The following is a 22,059-nucleotide window of genomic DNA, read 5'->3' as shown; positions in this document are numbered from 1 at the left end:
CCCAATAAAGTTGAGCAGGTGCAATACAGTCAATTTCCCACAGGATGGAAGGAACAAATAATAAATTGAACAGGTGACCTACAACACTAGCAAGTAGTGCTTTGCAAAGCAGCTTTGATTGAGGTTAAAAAGATGGAATATCACATCACCAAATAACTGAATACTGAGGATTTTGTTTAAACCATGAATGAAAAATAATCAGGGTCTTTTTGTAGAGACATACATGTTCACTCACATCTTTTTTTGTTTGAGAAACCAATAATGCACTTGCACAATATACTCTGAATAAATAAAGGATCAACGTCATCTGGTACACTGACAGGCAAATGGAAAATCTGTGTCGCTTCTAGAACCTCACAATCTTGCACTTTGCCCAGCCATCACCCTCTTGCAATAGAAATAATGTGCATATGGAGAGAAGATGGGGTAGTGGTAATTTGCAGTGGTAATTAATAATCCATTAGATCAAATCACACCATGACAACCAGCATAATTTAAATTAAATTAATAAATCTGGGATAAAAGCAAGTTTTTTGATGATGAACATGAAGCTATCATGAATTGTCATAAAAACCCATCTGTTATTTTGTGTCTTTTAGGGACAGGAATTTGCTGTCCTTACCCATCTGGCCAGATGAGACTCCAAACCCACAGGTGAAAACAGATGGAAAACAAATGCTAGTATGGCCAGGATGCAGACATCCCATTTAAAAAACTGAAATAATTCCTTCAGCCAGAAACCAAAGGGTTCAGTCACCATTTAAAATTCCTGCCAAGCGATAAAAAGAAGTTGCTACTGCAGAAGGTCAGTGAGTGAGAAAGCAACCATGGACACAGCATCCAAACTTTACTCAATTGCTCTTCCTCTTTTAAATATTAAGAAAACCACAAAATTGATTTGTTAAATAAATTACATATACATCCTCCCCAAAATGAAGAAGTGATGATATTAGATTCTTTGAAAGTTTTCAAATATGAAATGATTTTGTAATTGAATTGCAATAACTCCCTTAGGTTTAAACTGTCATTGTGGCTTCTTCTATTCCTGAGTCCAATTTTGTTTCATTCATTTCCAACAAACCCTACTGAATTTAAATACAAGATGAATGGATATAAAAGATCCAAGTTCTGGGCATCGAGTTGCCTATATTCCAGCTGAGCTTTACTGCCATAAATAATAATAATGCTAATAATTTTCTCAGGGGCTTTTCAATATTCCCCAGCTTTTAAAAGAACTTCTTAAAAAACATAACTTTTGGATTCAGGTAACTAATATAAATATAAGGAAAGAATAACCGACTTTTTCTAGTGTATAAATGCAATAGAGATGCCTAAGAACATCATGATGTGTAGCTTGCAGCCACAGTTTTGAAATAAAATGTTAAAAGGGATTTAACCAGCCTGTCACTTGATATGAACTAGAGATGAAATTAATAATTCTATATTTCTAAACCATGCAATTCAGATTAATATTTCTGTACCCTAATACAATCCTTAACTATTGTAAAATCATATTGGATTGCATATTTTCCTCCTATAACCAGGATGGTCAGTGTGTTTTGCTGGTTTAATACAAGCATTAAAATATTAATCCCATCATTTAAATGCAATTCACATTTCCCCAGCAGACTGTCAGGCCCTTGTTAATTAAATTATGAAGCGTGCAAATCACTGTTTCTATTTGTTCTCATATTTGCTAAGAGTGTGTTCTAGGATTGCCGCCATTTTCATTTAGTTACAGTTTAAAACAATAAGTCACAATAAGTATGTGTGACATGTTATATCTCCAAATGTTGTACATTTTGTACAATTTCAGGTCAGTAAAGGATGAATTAATATTCTTTGTTCTTTCAACTTGATGGCTACACAGGGACAACCCATCCTGTTACAAAAACCACCAGCTTAGATTCTTCCATGAACAGTCATATTTAAGTTCACTGTATAGTACAGAATTATTATAAATCATTTTTTTAAATTTATTTTAAAAGAAGTAAAATGATTATTCCACTACAATGAAACAATGGAGTGGAGAAAATTGATAGGCAACACAATATTTAATTGTTACATCTGCTTGAATCAACATTGACCGCAATGGTCTCTGATTGAAGTACAGTAAATCAAACAGTACTTCATGTTTAAACTCTTAATTACATATATATTTATTACAAAGGTTTCAAAGCTAACTTATTGTTCAGCTTCCTGTTTACTGAATCAAAGGTTAAATGAAAACAGCTCCTCTTTGATGGTAATACAATGAACTTTGATCAAGGCCATTAAAATGTATATTCTAATACAAAACTTAAATTTACTGTAGGACAAAGGGCTTCATCAAGAGGAATATGTGCTCAAGAACCAGAAATATTTTCTGGCAATTTATTTGTACAAAAAAAATTCAGAAGCAGATAATAACCAAGTCCTGGATTATTACAAACCAAAATGGACATATTTAAAAGGAGTTTAACAATGACTATAACGACATAGGATCCAAGACATAACTTACCCAGTTATGTTGGAAAAAGAGTATGCCAAAGAACAAAAGAACATCATTAAAGGAAGAAAGAAAAGGATTATTGGAGCTTTCAACAGAACTGAAATAGTGCCCAAGGCCTACTTACATAGAGTCTGTTCTTACAAGCTGCCCATTCTGTCGGGTAGCATTTTCACTCATTGAACGCTCCCTCCGCACACGACTGTGTGAACGAAACTGAAAAGAACACGTTCAAGTTAGCAGACAGAGTTGTCTAAATGAGGTAGAGGAAGCTATCAACATCTAACATTTCCCTAATCAAAGTAGAATGTGAATCAAATGAGCAACTTTTCTCATTCCACAATCATCTCTTCAGTTTCTCCACTTTTTCCTGATGCATCTAATACTTTTGCTTTGCCCATTAATGAAATGTAATTTTTTTAAAAATTCAACTTAATCAGCAATGACTAAAATTTTGGATAAGCTGCCAAACCAAGATCTCCACATTAAAAAGAAAAAAATATTTTTCTGCAGCAGCATAGGCAATCATACATTTTCTATACACTACTGGAAAGGTTTCTAGCATAAGCACAGTTTAAAAAGAAAACTACTCATTCAAAGCTTGCCTGATGATACTATAATGTCAGAAGGTGCAAGTACTTAAAACAAATGAAGAAACCATTAGATGATAAATTGCGACAGATATTTACAGGATTAATTGGGGAACAAAATGATCGAGTTCTCCAAAGGACATGTTAGGTTGTGGTCAACTGTTCTGGGCACCTACTTAAGTGTTTTGAGATTTGAAGTGACTAAGCATAAATTTCATTGGGAAAAAAAGCTCTTTGCTTTATGTTCCTGTGACAGAAAAAATACATTTTGCTTAACATTCCTTTATGTCACGTAACAAAGCCAATCCCTTCATCACTCTTTTACCCTGAGCGTGTACTCGTTTACACCTACTGCAGTTCACTGAAGTGTGATGAGGAATAACTACATTTCCACAGGTTACATTAAATTTAGCTGAGCTGTCCAAGTTCTTATATTTTCCTGTGAGCATTTAGTTGTAAATATTTTAGAGGCAAACAACTCAGTAAGACATTTAAATATCAACAAATTTCCATACTATTTCTTAATATTTTCATCACAAAGTCTTACAGTGGCATACCAATACATCATATTCACTATAAGCCCATTCAACTGGCACAAACCTAAATTATCAATCTTTCCATCATCCCTGCTCCCTCTAATCGGTTTCCAATACCCATAATGGAAGAAGCTACTCTATCAGTGATAAGAAACATCTACATCAAGAACTTAGCCAATTTAACTTTATTTAATTTTAACTGAACAAATTCCCTTTTACACAAAACTTACTTATTACTCCCTCTATAACAACTACTTCCATTAAGCCAAGGGTCAGCTTTCACTATATTGGCTTTATCTTGCAGACTGCAACCCACATACAAGTCAGCAGACAGAGAAGTCTGATATAAGTTATCAAAAAAAACTTGATTCCATCTATTATAACTACAAGAAACTACTTCATAAACCAATAATTTACAGCACCCTATGTGACTGCACACTTGCCAATATACAGTCGATTCTGCTATAATGTGTGTTTCTTCAACTCGAATTGGCTTTAATGCGATTGAAGAATTTAGATTGTTGTTTGTACAACTTGAACTTCCCTTACACGTGATGGCTATAATGCGATTCCGACTCCATTCATTTACATGGCATGGCTATTGCACAATTTTCTTAGAATGAGAGATCACAACAGAGCGGGCTATTGCTTTATCTGTACCAACCATGTTAGATTGAAGAGAAATCAAGCTTGCCTCAAATACAATGAATTGAATGACTCAATTATTGTCAAACATGCTCAAATTAATAATCGCCATATCCAACTGTTGAACTCTAGGTTCATTCATCTCACACCGTTACACAAGACACATGAGGGAAACCAAAAAGACTATCAACACCACACCATACCCCAGACAGTGATCTTCTCATCAGCAAGAACTGACTATCATTACTGAAGAATCATTACTATCCATTCTGCACAATGGACCAATCAATAGCAAGTATGTTAACATATACTTACCTATTACCTACAACAAAAAAAAGCATGTAACAATAGTATTATATATTTTGTTGAAGTGTCGTCCTGTTACATTAATTTTTCATTGTGCTTTGTGAGAGACACAGAATTAGGGTGCAATAGATTATACTTGTATCATTACGTTACCTCATCACTTTGTTGTGTTGAAGCAACAGGTCGCTCAAGATCCAAGAAATCTAAAGGTTGTTCACTTAAAGTGAGCACACGAGGAGGGGTTTTCAATGCCAAAGGTTCTGTAGGGGTTGATGTCATAAGATCAAGATCCCTTGGTCTAGTATTGTTATTGTCACCTAAAACAAAAACCAGCATAGTTTGTCAGACTTTATAAGGTTTCCTTGATTGTACAATTATATTATTTTATCAAAACACTAATTGCTAAGCAAAAAACACTACCAACTAAAAGAATGACCGGCACTATTGTGAAATGCAGAGTCAACAGTATGGTATGGAATGAAGGTGGCATGTAATAGCATAAGATCATAAGTTGTAGAAGCAGAGGTAGGCTATTTAAATGTCGAGTTGAAAAATGTGGTGCTGGAAAAACACAGCAGACCAGGCAGTATCTGAGGAGCAGGAGAATCGACGTTTCGGGCATAAGCCCTTCTTCAGGAATGAGGCTGGTGTGCCAAGCAGGCTGAGATAAAAGGTAGGGGGGAGGGAATTTGGGGGACGGGCGTTGGGAATACGATAGGTGGAAGGAGGTGAGGGCGAGGGTGATAGACCGGAGAGGGGGTGGGGGCGGGGACGGAGAGGTCGGGAAGAAGATTGAGGGTTAAGAGGGCGGTGCTGAATCCAGGGGTTGGGACTGAGATAAGGTGGGGGGGGAAATGAAGAAGCTGGAGAAATCTACATTCATCCCGTGTGGTTGGAGGGTTCCTAGGCGGAAGATGAGGCGCTCTTCCTCCAGGCGTCGTGAGGTCAGGGTCTGGCGGAGTGGGAGGGGGAGTTAAAGTTTTCAGCCACGGGGCGGTTGGGTTGGTTGGTGCGGGTGTTCCCTGAAACATTCCACAAGTAGGCGGCCTGTCTCCCCAATGTAGAGGAGGTCACATTGTGTGCAGTGGATGCAGTAAATGATGTGCGTGGAGGTGCAGGTGAATTTGCGACGGATATGGAAGGATCCATTGGGGCCTTGGAGGGAGGTGAGGGTGGAGGTGTGGGCGCAAGTTTTGCATTTCTTGCGGTTGCAGGGGAAGGTGCTGAGAGTGGAGGTTTCAGAGCTTTTGTGTCCTATGATCCTGTCCAACCAGCTACCAGCGCTCTGGAAGCTTGTACTTCCAAATAAACCTGTTGGACTATACCTGGTGTTGTGCAATTTTTAACTTTGGAAGCAAAGATGATATTGGACATATAGGTATTGAAGTGTGGGAATTGTAATATGCATGCTGTCATTTGTATTAAGTTTGAAGGTATTCTGTAATGCAGTACAGCAAGCTTTGTGTGTTATTTTCTTCATATGAGGTAAACAATCATTGCCCTGTTTTCCTGAAGTTCTCTTATTAATTTGTCAAGTTGACTCCTGTAACACTGACTATGCCCAAACATATCATTATCATGCAGTGCCTATCTATCCTGTCCTTTACATTAGATTATAATGTCTTCCTACTGCAGATGCAAGGCTAACAGATCTGTACTTTCCTTTCTTCTCTGTCTCCCGTCTTAAAACAGTGGAGGGAAATTTGCTACCTACCAAGTGGCTAGAATCAATTAAGAATGTGGAGACTTCTGGAAGATTTCTGGCAACCTTATTGGCAGATGAATGCTCTCCTTAAAAAAAAATCCTCACCTTTGTCTTAATTGGGTGACAGCTTACTCTGAAGATATGCCCTACAGTTTGATACTCTTAAAAAACATCTTTAAATGTCCTAAAAATATCTTCACCCAGAGAGTGATGTCATTATGAATCTCACTACTGTATGGAGTGATTGAGATGAATTACATTGATGTATTTAAGAGGAAGCTAGATATGTAAATAAGTGAAAAAGAATTAGAAAGATATGTTGATAAAGCTGGAGAAGGTCTGTATGAAGCATAAACACCACTTCAGAGCCCTTTGAGCCTCATATTTATTATGATGTTGTACATTCAATGTAATTCAGTTGTGACATAATATTTCTTTACTATAGTTTTAGCCTGAACCAGGAATAGAGTACCTGCTATAAAAATCCTTTCTGGCACCTCCATCACAACTGTGTTGTTCTGACAATCGCCTTTTGCCCACCTGTCTTCACCACTATCTTCTGGTGCAACCTGTAGCTTCTCGGGTACTCTCATTCGCTGGCTAATGCCTTCAGTGTAATCCATCTCATACTGGATGCGGTTAATTTCAGCCATATCAGCGGCAGGGGATGGAAATGCTGCTACATTCATGATACTGCAAAATAATAATGAACATCAGAACAAGCATGGCAACCACAAAAAGAATTAAATGCTAGATAAACCTTAACTGCAAATGAAAATTAAACACAATCCACAAACTGAAATGGAATGTATCAGAAATTAATATAGCTCTTATCAGGAATAAGCACACTATTAAACAGTCTCCAAACATTGGGCTCCCTATTGTCTGACTCGAACTGGCCTTGTACAATTCAAAAATATCTGAAAAGTTAGTTACAGAATACCTTTAGGGGAATTTCAGTACCCCTTCCCTAATTTACAATTAGAATGCACAACTGCAGCATTGTCACTAGTGCTTCAGCAGATGTGTGGAATTCTCATATATCCACTAAGTTACAGCTTTTATTATACAAAACATCTTGTTTTGGGAGACACCAATTTGAGCTATGTAACACTACAACAGTAATGTGCATTTTTACAACATCATTAGCATACTAAAATATCTCAAAGTGCACCACAAAGGTACATACAACAAAAAAAAGATAGATCAAGGAAGGCGTTATTAGGAAGGTTACCAAAAGCTTGTTAAATAACTGGGTTTTTAAAATCCAAGATGTGGATATTTATAGCCCATTCCTAGGTACCCTTGAGGTGGTGGTAGTGAGCTGCCTTCTTGAACCACTGCAATTCATGTACTGTAGGTTGACCCACAATGCCCTTACGGAAGGAAGTCCCAGAATTTGACCCAGTGACAGTGAAGGAACAGCAATATATTTCAAGTCAGAATGGTGAGTAGCTTGCTGCTGCTGGTGTTCCTGAGTATCTGCTGCCCTTGTCCTTCTGGCCAATACTGGTTGGGGGTTTGGAAGTTGCTGTCTCAGGAGCTTGGGTGAATCTTTGCAGTGCAGCCTGTGGATGGTACCAACTGCTGCTTTCAATTTTGGTGGTAGGAGGAGTGTGGTGCCAATCAAGTGGGCTGCTTCATCCTGGATTGTCCCAAACCTCAAGTGTTGATGGAGCTGCACTAATCCAGGGAAGTAGGGAATATTCCAAGACATTCCTGACTTGTGCCTTCTAGATGGTAGATAGGCAACAGGGAGACAGGAGATGAGTTACTTGCTGCACTATTCCTAGTATCTGACATGCTTTTGTAGCCATGCTATTTATATAGCAATTCCAGCTGAGTTCCTGGTCATAGTTAACCCCCATGATGTTGAGAGTGATGGACTCAGTACTTGTGAAGCCACTGAAAGAAAATGTGCAGTGGTTAGATTGTCTCTTACTGGAGATAGTCATTGCCTGGCATTTGTGTTCCAATGTTACTTTCCATTTCTCAGCCCAGGAAAATTTGCAGGTCTCAATACATTTGAACATGGACAGTTTTAGTATCTGAAAAGTTGTGAATGGAGCTGAATTTTGTGCAATCAGTGAATATCTCCACTTCTGACCTTATGATGGAGGTCAGGTCACTAATGAAGCACCTGAGGATGGCTGGTCTCGAACACTAACCTGAGGAACTCCTACACAGATGTCCTGGCACTGAGATGACCGACTTCCAACAACCACAACTAATCTTTCTACGTGGTGGGTATGATTCCAAACAGTGGAGAATTTGTCCCCATTCCCATTGATTCCAGTTTTTAATGAGAATTAAGTATTTTTCAAATGAGAATCTTAAAGGGGAAAGGGATGTTCAAAGGCATAATGAGCTTAAGAATGGACTTCCAGAATTTGGAATGCAGATGGTGGAATACAGTTTTCAGTAGGAGAAAGTGAGGACTGCAGATGCTGGAGATCAGAGCTGAAAATGTGTTGCTGGAAAAGCGCAGCAGGTCAGGCAGCATCCAAGGAGCAGGAGAATCGACGTTTCGGGCATGAGCCCTTCTTCAGGAATCCTGAAGAAGGGCTCAAGCTCGAAACATCGATTCTCCTGCTCCTTGGATGCTGCCTGACGTGCTGCGCTTTTCCAGCAACACATTTTCAGCTACAGTTTTCAGTAGCAAGGCAGGGAGAAATGATGAGTGCAGAAAGGCAAAATACTGATGGTCACCAATAATGCTAGCAGTGGATGCCATCCAACATGATTTATGAACATCTGGCTAGGAATAATGTGATCAAGGATAGTCAGCATGGTTTTGTGAAGGGCAGGTCGTGCCTCACAAACCTTATTGAGTTCTTTGAGAAGGTGACTAAGGAAGTGGACGAGGGTAAAGCAGTAGATGTGGTGTATATGGATTTTAGCAAGGCATTCGATAAGGTACCCCATGGTAGGCTACTGCAAAAATTACAGAGGTATGGCATTGAGGGTGCATTAGAGGTTTGGATTAGGAATTGGCTGGCTGGAAGGAGACAGAGGGTCGTAGTTGATGGTATAGGTTCATCTTGGAGCGCAGTTACTAGCGGTGTTCCACAAGGATCTGTTTTGGGACCATTGCTGTTTGTCATTTTTATACATGACCTGGAGGAGGGGCTTGAAGGCTGGGTGAGCAAGTTTGCGGATGATACGAAAGTCGGTGGAGTGGTGGACAGCGAAGAAGGATGTGGCAGGTTACAGCGTGATATAGATAAGTTGCAGAGCTGGGCAGAAAGGTAGCAAATGGAGTTCAATGTAGCTAAGTGTGAAGTCATTCACTTTGGTAGGAGTAACAAGAAGATGGATTACTGGGCTAATGGTAGACTACTTGGTAGTGTGGATGAGCAGAGGGATCTTGGTGTCCATGTACACATTTCTCTGAAAGTTGCCACCCAGGTAAATAGTGCTGTGAAGAAGGCATATGGCGTACTGGGCTTTATTGGTAGAGGAATTGAGTTCCGGAGTCCTGAGGTCATGTTGCAGTTGTATAAGACTCTGGTGCGGCCTTATCTGGAGTATTGTGTACAGTTTTGGTCGCCATACTATAGGAAGGATGTGGAGGCACTGGAACGGGTGCAGAGGAGGTTTACCAGGATGCTGCCTGGCATGGTAGGAAGATCGTATGAGGAAAGGCTGAGGCACTTGGGGCTGTTCTCATTGGAGAAAAGAAGGATTGGGGAGATTTGATAGAGGTGTACAAGATGATTAGGGGTTTAGATAGGGTTGACAGTGAGAACCTTTTTCCGCATATGTAGTCAGCTGTTACTAGGGGACACAGCTTTAAATTAAGGAGAGGTTGGTATAGGACAGATGTTAGGGGTAGATTCTTTACTCAGCGGGTTGTGAGTTCATGGAATGCCCTGCCAGTATCAGTGGTGGACTGTCCCTCTTTATGGTCATTCAAGCGGGCATTGGATAAGCATATAGAGGTTATTGGGCTAGTGTAGGTTAGGTAGGCTTCGGTCGGCGCAACATCGAGGGCCGAAGGACCTGTACTGCGCTGTATTTTTCTATGTTCTATGATAAATTACTAATATAGTATAATGCCGGTATTGGACTGGGGTGGACAAAGTGCTATTTCTCCAAAGAATATCAGCATGGCATAATGCAACTACCTGAGTAACAACATTGAGTATATTTTTTATATTTACAACCTACACAGTAATGTTGTCATTCTATTATAATTTCTATTAATATTATCACATCAGTTAGAAATTAAAAATCATTAATTCAAGACCCGAGTAGAGAGGGAACAATCATGAGTTGGCACAGAGGGTGCTAGAAAATGGAAAGATACCACAAACAATGCTGGAAGCAGAATATATACGACAAAGAACAAGTGGATAAATGGTTTAAAATGAAAAGGGTTTGGGGAAAGAAAGCAGGGATGTGCCTAAATGATCAACTCTTTCAGATGGTTCCCATAAATATGATGGCCCTATTTTGTGATGTGAAATTCTATGGTTCTACTGTTCTCGCTTTGACTATATTCTACAGAGTAGCATACTTGTAATTGGTTAATACGTATTGGCTCTTATTATTAACTATTGGATGTTGGTTAGCTCAGTTGTCTAGATAGTAACACGTAATTTGGAATTATGCCAATAGCTTGGGTTTGATTCCTGTTTCAGCTGAGGTAGACTTTGGAACTATTGCTTTGCCCTGCCCCCACGAATGAAAGGCAATGGAAAACCATCACAAATAAAAATGACAATGAAAATGGCTCAGGATGAAGCATCAGTAAACAATGAGCCGACGACCAACCTTCAGGTAAATCAACATGCCATTATTAACAAAGATTTCAAAAATGCCGAAGGAAATTCATTTCCTTTGCTCCCTAGCATCCTCAGGAAAATTCATCACATAATGCTCATGCTCCCAGCCAATAAATTATACGAATAAGCACTCAGGACTTGAGAGGAGGAACATGCCTAATTCTGGCAATTTAATCAGTATAAAGGTAAATTGACAAAATATAAACAATTAATTAAGTCTGTAAGTGTGCCTATTCATGACTCACTGGAGCCTCAGCCTTAAATGACACAACCGTTTGAATCACTGTTTTTATTTTGTACTCCATGGGAGCACAAAAAACTGTGCTTGCTGGGAATCTGAAACAAAAACAAGCATGATCAGCAACATCTGGAGATGGAAAAGCAGAGTTTAATTTTTCAAGTCCTGTGACCCTTCATCAGAATGACAAAGACCTGCCGAGTTTCTTTGGCACTTTGTGTATTTGTGTTAATGGAGAACAAAAGTTGAAGTAACCAACTCTTTCACAGGACAGCAATATAACTCACATACCCAATCCAAATTCTACAATATTTAGGGAAGCAGCTCAAACAAATTAGTTCTCGTTTAAATAAAACTATGGAGAAAATACAGTAATATACAAGAATTAATGTATTGGTCATAGTGGAATGCCATTTTGAGTTATTCAAGACAAGGTGAACTACGTCACTCAAGCTTTACTGATTTTGCTTGGTTTCAAATATTGGAGCCATTTAAAGCTGAAGCAACATGATCACTTGCCATGTACAAAAGCAATGTGGTCACTGAACCAATTTCTTCATGCTGGACAGTTCTTGTATTTACAATCCACCAGTGTGCTGATACTTGTCATTTTTGGATGCAATTTTCACAAAAAGATCATAGTTTAAGGAGGAGCGGGCCTAAACTAGAATGTTTTCATCAGCAATGTTAGCAAAAGGAGAAATAGCTCAAACAAAGGAAATTAAAACAAAAGCAAAACCAAAATGTAGTACTAAATACTAATCCTTCCTGATGTATTCAGAGCTGGTAGAAAAATTAGATTGCTAAAATATTAGTTAGAACAGTTGCACATTTTTAGTGTTGAAAGAAAGAACTTGTACTTTACCGTGAGTGGAAGCTTTCTTCTCTAAGTAGCCATTTATTTAAAAAATTCTAAGGCCTCCTACAGTACTGCACCATAACTGACTCCCAGAAATGCAAGTAATGTGATTTTCCCCTGCAGTTTTTTTTTAAAAAGGTCACTTGCTTTCACTCAGTATCATCATCCTCAGCAATGTGAAAAATATCAACGTGAATAAAATACATCTTGCCCCAATTATTTAATAGATCATCCATTAAACTATCCATTCCTGCAAGATTTATTCCTATAGTCAATCACCTCCTTTCAAAAACATTTCAAATATCCAATTTTCCTATCGCTCCTGTTGAACAGACTTGGAAAAAATCTTACATTGGAGACAGTACATAAGACACAACATAACATTGTAAAATTTACAAATACCTACAGAATGGCTGCTACTGCATCCAGTAAAGGAGCTTGCTCTTTCTAATGGGTGTCCCAACATTTATGGTTAATTGGATTGGCTTCCTGTTATCTGTTCAAACATTGGGCTTTGACCTCAAAAGGGCAATATTTACCACACTGACGCAAGATTTCCAACTGGATGGTGAAGCCATAGGATGAAGCTGTCAAACCAGGGCCAGTGAGGGGGGGGTGGGGAAAGAGACAAACGTTGATAAAGGGTCAACCGCGGCCCTTCACTTGAATTTCATTTTAATTCTGGTCTCCTTTCTGGGAGAAGCTCGACCTAAACTCTTTTATTTCTTCTATTTTTACTGATATTTTCTCACAGCCACCCCTCGCCCCCAGACCCCTTCCCGATGTTTACCTCCGCTCGGTCCTGCGGCGGCTTCACTGCTTGGAAAAACAGGCCAGGGCTCTGACTCGATTCCAGGCCGCAGCCTCTGAATTGATAGCGAAAGTTACGATTTTTTTTTCCCTTCCTGTCCAAATCAAAGATCGTCCGGACTTCGTATCACAGCGCGGGAGACATTACGAATACAGTGACACCCAGGTGCCTGCTTCTTCCAACCGAGCGGGACGTCGTGAAGGAGAGAGGCAACCGAAGCAGGAGATCCCGATCACCGCAGGCCATCGGCGACATTGCGCACGCGCACGGTCCCACAGCCGGCACTGCGCACGCCCACCTGCTGGCAGCTGGTACCCGTGCACGTCCCTTACAGTGCGCATGCTCACTACCTGGCACCTGCCCCCAAGCACCGTCTTCTACACTACGCACGCGCAGTAGCTCGCAGTCGACATGCACGCACGTCACGGAGTCTGCGATGAAAGCTTCACCTGCCAACCGAAATGGCGGGAAGATGGTGATGGCCGTTGGAGTTTAGTGTGGAATATGTGTGTGTGTGTGTGAGGTACGATGACAAGCTTGGAACTAAATCACTTTCACGTGATGAAAGGGTACAGTGTAATTGGATCTTGCATTGAGATTGTGCGGAGTCTTTTGGAGGTTTGATGGTTGATGAAGGGCTCTCCTGCTCCTCAGATGCTGCCTGACCTGCTGTGCTTTTCCAGCGCCACACTTTCTGATTGATTCTCCAGCATCTGCAGTCCTCAAGCGAGAAAGGTCACTGGGTTAATCAAACGTTAACTTGGTTTTGTCTATCGCAGATGTTGAGTTTCATTTTCGCCGTCCACACATCGTTGTTTTATTACAAGCTTTCGGAGCGCTGCTCCTTCATCAGGTAACTAACCTGACGAAGCAGAAGCTTGTACTTTAAAATAAACCTGTTGGACGAGAACCTGGCGTTCTGTGATTTTCAACTTTGTTTCAGTCAAATACCGGCGCCTTGACATTATTACGGTATGCAGTAGATGTGGAGAGGTTGTTTTCCCAAAGGTCGATTCAAGGACTAAAGGACATAGAGTGAGGGAGTTGCATGTTTAAGTCAAGAATGAGGAGGAATTTGTCTTTCACAGAATTGTTACAACGCAGAAGGAGTCGTGGTGCTGGAAAAGTACATCAGGTCAGGCAGCATCCAAGGAACAGGAAAATCGCTCCAGAAGGAGGCCATTCAGCCCATACTGCTTGCACCAGTTCTGTTACCAATCCAAACTCCTGCTTTTTCCCCATATCCTTTCACATTTTTATCTCAATCTTTCAATTCCCTCTTGAATACCTCAATTTAACCTGCCTCCACCATATTTCCAGGCAGTACATTCTCAGCCCTAACTACTCACTGCATGAAAAAGTTTTCCCTCACTTCACCTTAGCCTCTTTTGCCACCACTTTAACTCCATGCGCTCTTGTCTTGTTTCTTTGACAAGGCTTTGCTCTATCTCCCTTATCCATCCTGCTTATCCATCTTGCAAACTTCAATAAGATCTCATCTCAACCCTCTATTTATGGAGGTCAGGCACAACTACTTCAATCCATCATTATTACTATATCCTCATTCCTGCTACCATCCTTGTTAAGGAGTTGGAAGATCATGTTGGGGCTGTTCGGGACATTGGCTAGGCCACTTTTGGTATAGTATGTGCAATTCTAGAAAGGTGTTGTGAAACTTGAAAGAATTCAGAAAAGATTTACAAGGATATTGCCAGGTTTGGAGGAATTGAGCTATATGGACTCGCTGAATAAGCTGGGGTTATTTTCCCTGGAGCATCAGAGGGTGAGGGATGACCTTGTAGAGGTTTATAGAATCATGAGAGGCATGGATAGTGTGAATAGCCAAGGTCTTTTCCCTGAGTGGGGGAATCCACAACTAGAGGACATAGGTTTAAGGTGAGAGGGGAAAGATTTAAAAGGGACCTAAGGGGCAACTTCATGTACAGGATAGTGCTTGTATGGAATGACCTGCCAGAGGACATGGTGGATGCTGGTACAATTACAGTATTTAAAAGGCATCTGGATGGGTATATGAATAGGAAGTGTTTAGAGCAGACCTGGGCATATCTCTAATGATAAGAAAGTTAGCATTAAGGCACTTTACCTGAATGCTCGTAGCATTCCTAACAAAGCAGATGAACTAATGGCACAGATCATCGTGAATAATTATGATGTGGTAGACATCACAGAGACGTGGTTACAGGGGGGTCAGGACTGGCAGTTAAACATCCATAGATTTTCAACTTATCGAAAAGACAGGGAGATGGGCAGAGGGGGCGGGGTTGCCTTGTTAGTTAAGAACAAAATTAAATCTATGGCACTGTATGACATAGCGTCAGATGATGTGGAGTCTGTGTGGGTGGAATTGAGGAACCACAAAGGCAAAAAACCATAATGGGAGTTATGTACAAACCTCCTAACAGTGGTCAGGACCAGGGGCTCAATATGTACCAGGAAATAGAGAAGGCATGTCAGGCAAGGTCACGGTGATCATGGGAGACTTCAATATGCAGGTGGACTGGGGAAATAATGTTGCCAGTGGATCCAAAGAAAGGGAATTCATGGAATGCTTACGGGATGGTTTTTTGGAACAGCTTGTCATGGAGTCCACAAGGGAGCAGGCTATTCTGGACCTAGTGCTATATAATGAACCAGACTTTATAAAAAATCTTAAAGTAAGGGAACACTTAGGAAGCAGCGATCATAATATGGTAGAGTTCAGTCTGCAGTTTGAAAGAGAGAAGGTTAAATCGGATGTAATGGTGTTACAGTTAAAACAAAGGTAATTATGAGGGCATGAGAGAGGAACTGACGAAAATAGACTGGAAGCAGAGCCTAGCAGGGAAGACAGTAGAGCAAAAATGGCAGGAGTTTGTGGGTATAATTGAGGACACTGTACAGAGGTTCATCCCCAAGAAAAGAAAGATTATCCGGGGAGGGATTAGACGGTCATGGCTGACAAAGGAAGTCAGGAAATGTATTAAAGAAAAAGAGAGATCCGATAAGGTGGCCAAGAGCACTGGGAAATCAGAAGATTGGGAAGGCTACAAAAACAAACAGAGGATAACAAAGAGAGAAATAAGGAAGGAGAGGATCAAATATGAAGGTAGGCTAGCCAGTAATATTAGAAATGATAGTAAAAGTTTCTTTCAATACATAAGAAACAAATGACAGGCAAAAGTAGACATTGGGCCACTTCAAACTGATGCTGGAAGCCTAGTGATGGGAGATAAGGAAATAGCAGGAGAACTTAATAAGTACTTTGCGTCAGTCTTCACAGTGGAAGACATGAGTAATATCCCAACAATTAAAGGGAGTCAGGGGGCTGAGTTGAGTATGGTTGCCATTACAAAAGAGAAAGTGCTAGAAAAGCTACAAGGTCTTAAAATTGATAAATCTTCTTGCCCCGATGGGCTACATCCTAGAGTTCTGAGGGAGGTGGCTGAGGAAATAGCGGAGGTGTTGGTTGAGATCTTTCAAAAGTCACTGGAGTCAGGGAAAGTCCCGGATGATTGGGAGATCGCTGTTGTAACCCCCTTGTTCAAGAAAGGATCAAGACAAAAGATGGAAGATTATAGGCCAATTAGCCTAACCTCGGTTGTTGGTAAAATTCTAGAATCCATCGTTAAGGATGAGGTTTCTAAATTCTTGGAATCTAATCTAATCTAATCTAATCTAATCTAAAAGCAGGGTCTGATTAGAACAAGTCAACATGGATTTAGTAAGGGGAGGTCGTGCCTGACAAACCTGTTGGAATTCTTTGAAGAGGTGACGAGTAGGTTAGACCAAGGAAACCCAGTGGATGTGGTCTACCTAGACTTCCAAAAGGCCTTTGATAATGTGCCACACAGGTGGCTGCTGAGCAAGGTGAGGGCCCATGGTGTTCGAGGTGAACTACTGGTATGGATTGAGGATTGGCTGTCTGACAGAAGGCAGAGAGTTGGGATAAAAGGTTCTTTTTCGGAATGGCAGCCGGTGACAAGTGGTGTCCCGCAGGGTTCAGTGTTGGGGCCGAAGCTGTTCACGCTATATATTAATGATCTGGATGAAGGGACTGGGGCCATTCTAGCGAATTTTACCGATGATACAAAGTTAGGTGGACAGGCAGGTAGTACTGAGGAAGTGGGGAGGCTGCAGAATGATCTAGACAGTTTGGGAGAGTGGTCCAGGAAATGGCTGATGGAATTCAATGTGAGCAAATGCGAGGTCTTGCACTTTGGAAAAAAGAATACAAGCACGGACTACTTTCTAAACGGTGAGAAAATTCGTAAAGCCAAAGTACAAAGGGATCTGGGAGTGCTAGTCGAGGATTCTCTAAAGGTAAACATGCAGGTTGTGTCCGTGATTAAGAAAGCAAATGCAATGTTGTCATTTATCTCAAGAGGGTTGGAAGATAAAAGCACCGTTGTGCTACTGAGACTTTATAAAGCTCTGGTTAGGCCCCATTTGGGGTACTGTGTCCAGTTTTGGTCCCCACACCTCAGGAGGGACATACTGGCACTGGAGCGTATCCAGCGGAGATTCACACGGATGATCCCTGGATTGGTAGGTCTAACATACGAGGAACGGCTGAGGATCCTGGGATTGTATTCATTGGAGTTTAGAAGATTAAGGGGAGATTTAATAGAGATGTACAAGATAATACATGGCTTGGAAAGGATGGATGCTAGGAAATTGTTTCCGTTAGGTGAGGAGACTAGGACCCGTGGACACAGCCTTAGAATTAGAGGGGGTAAATTCAGAACAGAAATGCGGAGACATTTCTTCAGCCAGAGAGTGGTGGGCCTGTGGAATTCATTGCCGCAGAGTGCAGTGGAGGCCGGGACGCTAAATATCTTCAAGGCAGAGATTGATAAATTCTTGATGTCACAAGGAATTAAGGGCTACGGGGAGAATGCGGGTAAGTGGAGTTGAAATGCCCATCAGCCATGATTGAATGGCGGAGTGGACTTGATGGGCCGAACGGCCTTACTTCCATTCCTATGTCTTATGGTCTTATTTTACGGACCATATCCAGCCCTTTGGTCATTCCTGTCTGGCCTGCATGAGGTTAATCTTAAATTAGAACATAAATTAAAAAGTATTTGCGCCATGCACGCAATAAAACTGTGTTGCTTTTGTTTTGAAAAGGATGCTTTCTTTATTTACGTATGGATGCACATGCACGTGTATGTACATGCGTGGATAACTAAAACTGATGCTTGCTGGCTAGCCCTCAAAATGTCAGCTCACGCCAAGACAAGTTATGTCATATCCCACAAAATCATTTTCTGATGGAGAGTTTATTCAGGAGTGCTTGTTGGACGCTGCAGAACTAATATGCCCGGAGAAAAAGGAGACATTTGAGAATGTGCCCCTCTCCCGAAGCACTGTAATGAGAAGGATTGGGGACATGGTGAGAAATCTGGAACTTCAGCTGCAGCACAGAGCGGTCAACTTTGACTTTTTTTCCTTTGCTTTGGATAAGAGCTGCGACGTACGTGACAAAGCCCAGTTACTCATCTTCATACGTGGGATAACTATGGACTTTAAAATCACGAAGGAGCTGGCAGCCATGCAGTCAATGAAAGGAACAACAACTGGTAGTGATTTGTTCACGGAGGTAACTGCATGTTTGGACACATTGGGACTGAAATGGGACAAGCTGGCGGGTGTGACAATGGATGGTTGTCCAAATCTAACGGGAAAAAATGTTGGACACTTAAAGAGAATGTAGGATAAAGTGACAGAAATTGACCCTGAACAGAGATTGGTATTTTTGCATTGTATTATACATCAGGAAGTGTTGTGCAAGTCAGTGTTAAAAATTAAACATGTGGTTGATGTTGTAATTAAAATAGTTAACTTCATTAAGGCAAGAGCTTTGAATCACAGGCAGTTTGTTGCACTTTTGGAGGAAAATGAGACTGAACGTCGTGATATTGGCTACCACACAGCTGTCAGGTGGCTCAGCCTGGGCAAAATGCTGAAAAGTGTATGGGACTTGAGAGAAGAGATTCAAGATTTCTAGGTGAAGAAAGGGAATGGCATTCCACAGCTTTCAGATGCAGACTGGATTGCAGACCTTGGTTTTGCTGTTGATGTGACTGCACTTATGAATGAACTAAATGTGAAACTGCAGTGGAAGGGCCTTTTTGTGCATGAAATGTACAACGTGGTGAAGGCTTTTATGAGAAAGTTGCAGCTTCTCTCAAGCCAAATGGAGAACAATATTCTCACCCACTTACCAACACTGAAGGAAGCCGCACCTTCAGTTATCACCTCCACAGGTACTCATCTATGTTAGAAGCATTGCATGGTGAATTTTCAAGGCAATTTCAAGACTTTAAAACAGTTGAGAATGAAATGCACGTGACTTTTTCCCCATTTAGATGCAATGTGGAGAATGCACCTAGTGATTTTCAGATGAACTCATTGACCTGCAGTCTGACACACTTCTGGCAAAGTACTTTAGGTCAGTCTCACTGCTTGATTTTTATTCTTCCTTCAAAGAGGAGAACTTTCCACACATGAGGAGGCATGCTCAAAAGATTCTAATCCTCTTTGGATCTACACATATATGCGAACAGACATTCTCAGTGATGAAGTTCAACAAATCCAAATACAGATCCTCTATCACTGATAATCACCTCTCAGCTGTCCTTCGCATATCCACCTCAGACATTCAAGCAGATTTCAGTGCACTTGTTCAAGCCCAAAACAGACTGGATTTTTCTCACTAAACAAGTAAAATGAACTGAAAAACATCAAAAGCATTTATTGCTTTTTGTATAGAGTTGTTTGTTGTTTGTAATACTGAACAATAATGAAACAACTTTTCATTATTGGTTTGTGAGATTAACATATTAAAATAAAATGAAATACTGAAATTATTGTTTTTACTGTTTATTTCTTGTATTTGACCTACTCCACAATTTCATATCTTTATTGTAACAGAATATCCTTATTCTTTTGATTATAAGTTTCAGCGTATGACTATATAATTTAGTACTTTTTACAATGGGAGAAAATTAATACTGAACAGAATTATGTTCAACTTATTGTTGGTTCGGCCCTCCAACACAACTCAGGTTTCTCATGTGGCCCCTTGGAAGAATTAATTGCCCACCCCTGGTTTAGAGGGATATGGGCCAAATGCTAGCAAATGGGACTAGATTAATTTGGGATATCTAGTCGGTATGGATGAGTTGGACTGAAGGGTCTGTTTCCATGTTGCATGCCTATGACTTGATTACCACTTCTGCACTTTCTCCACACATTTGCATTTTTACCACAACTGTATACAATTTAGTATGTTCAGGAGTGAGTTAGCTCATTTGGTTGATGGCTGGTTTATGATGCAGGGTGATGCCATTGGTTTGCATTCAACTTCCTGCATCAGCTGTGGTTACCATGAAGATCCCTCCCTATCAACATTGCTGAAGTGTGGTATGTCTCAAGTTAAATCACCGCCAGTTGTGCTTCTCTCTCCCACGCTCGTTCTGCCTCTAATGAGAGAGCAGCTCTATGGTTTTCTGGGTCTGTAGTGATTTTATTTTATATTAGCATACTTCAGCTGAGGTCTGATGAGTGTCATGAACAATCCAAATTCAATCTGTCCTTCCCTCTAGTCAGCCTGTCTACATATTGAGTCGGGAATCCTTCTTGGACACACCTGATGAAAACTGCTACATCCAAACTATTTGAACTAATGAGGTTACAATCACTATCAGGGAAATTAAAGTCACCCATGACAACAACCCTGCTACTTCTGCACCTTTCCAAAATCTGCTGCCTAATCTGCTCCTCCATGTCTCTGTTGCTACTGGAGAGTCTGCAGAAAACTCCAAATAGTGTCTGCTCCTTTCGTGTTTCTGACTTCCACCCATACTGACTGTGTAGTCAAACCCTCCTCGCTGACCTCCCTTTCTGCAGCTGTGATTCATTTTGCAAGATCGAATCTGGATGCAGAATACAGGGTTAAATGCAGGATTCTTGGCAGCATGAAGGAACAGAGTAATCTTGGGGTCCATATTCATAGATCCCTCAAACTTGACATCCAAGTTCTTAGGCTTGTTAAGAAGGCATATGCTGTGTTGGCTTTCATTCTTAAGGGAATTGAGTTTAAGAGCTGCAAGGTCACGCTGCACCTCATTCGAGCCCAGGTTAGACCACGCTTAGAATATTGTGTTCAGCTCTGGTCGCCCCTTTATAGAAAAGATGTGGAAGCTTTGGAGACGTTGCAGAGGTGATTTACCAGGATGCTGCCTGGATTGGAAGGCATGTTTTATGAAGAAAGATTGAGCAAGCTGGCTCATTGGAGTGAAGAAGGATGAGAGGTGATTTGGTAGACGTGTACAAGATGTTGAACAGGATAGATAGAGTGGATAGCTAGAGACTTTTCCCCATGGCGGAAATGTCTACAATGAGAAGGCATAATTTTGAGGTAATTGGAAGAAGGTTTTGGCGAGATGTCAGAGGTAAGTTCTTTATACAGAGAGTGGTGGGTGTATGGAATGCACTGCCAACGGTGGTAGTAGAGTTAGATACGTTAGGGACATTTATGCAACTCTTGGATAGGCACATGGAAGATACCAACGTACCCTTCATTGTACTTAGTCTGAACTTAGAGGAGGATAAAAGGCTGGCACAACATCAAAGGCCAAAGGGCCTGCACCATTCTATGTTCTAATCCTCATTGTTAGCCACTAACAGTCTCTGTTAATATCTATTCACCTTCCTTACCCATTTGTTATCCACTCTTCTGCTTACCCAACTGTTTTTCTCTCTCTTTGGGCTCTATCCCCAACTGTCATTTACTTCTTACCCCCATTTCCCCCCACCCTACCTTCTGGATGTAAACTGACATTTCCCTAGCTACCATCAGTTTTGTGGAAGCATCACTGAATCTGAACGATTAATTCTGATTTCTGTCCACAGATGCTTCCCAACCTGCTGAGCTTTTCCAACAGTTTATATTTTTGTGTCTTGTACAAGTTGAACATCACTTCCATGCCCTTGTATTCTATGTCTCTATTAATAAAACTGAGAACATTGTATGTTCTTCTGCTCTTTCCACCTGAACTGCCACTTTCAATTATCTGTGTGCATATAA

The 22,059-nt window shown here is 40.8% G+C and overlaps 1 protein-coding gene across 4 annotated transcripts in view; it reads right to left on the bottom strand.

The window, feature by feature from the left end:
* Window positions 1–13,238, bottom strand: part of mffa (mitochondrial fission factor a) — a 33,496-nt gene extending 20,258 nt beyond the window's left edge. For 3 of the 4 annotated variants that reach the window (XM_072571897.1, XM_072571898.1, XM_072571899.1), the window contains exons 1-4: window positions 12,945–13,238; window positions 6,743–6,963; window positions 4,719–4,882; window positions 2,616–2,704 (exon numbers count right to left, since the gene is read on the bottom strand). In XM_072571897.1, the coding sequence (XP_072427998.1) occupies window positions 2,616–2,704; window positions 4,719–4,882; window positions 6,743–6,959 (470 nt within the window). In that variant the 5' untranslated portion in view covers window positions 6,960–6,963; window positions 12,945–13,238. The remainder of the gene's footprint in view (window positions 1–2,615; window positions 2,705–4,718; window positions 4,883–6,742; window positions 6,964–12,944) is intronic. The other variant, XM_072571900.1, reaches the window with a different exon arrangement.
* Window positions 13,239–22,059: the final 8,821 nt, after the last annotated feature.

The sequence above is a fragment of the Chiloscyllium punctatum genome, chromosome 6 (genome assembly GCF_047496795.1).
Source record: "Chiloscyllium punctatum isolate Juve2018m chromosome 6, sChiPun1.3, whole genome shotgun sequence".
Taxonomy (NCBI): domain Eukaryota; kingdom Metazoa; phylum Chordata; class Chondrichthyes; order Orectolobiformes; family Hemiscylliidae; genus Chiloscyllium; species Chiloscyllium punctatum.
This window is presented reverse-complemented; position numbering and strand designations above follow the sequence as displayed.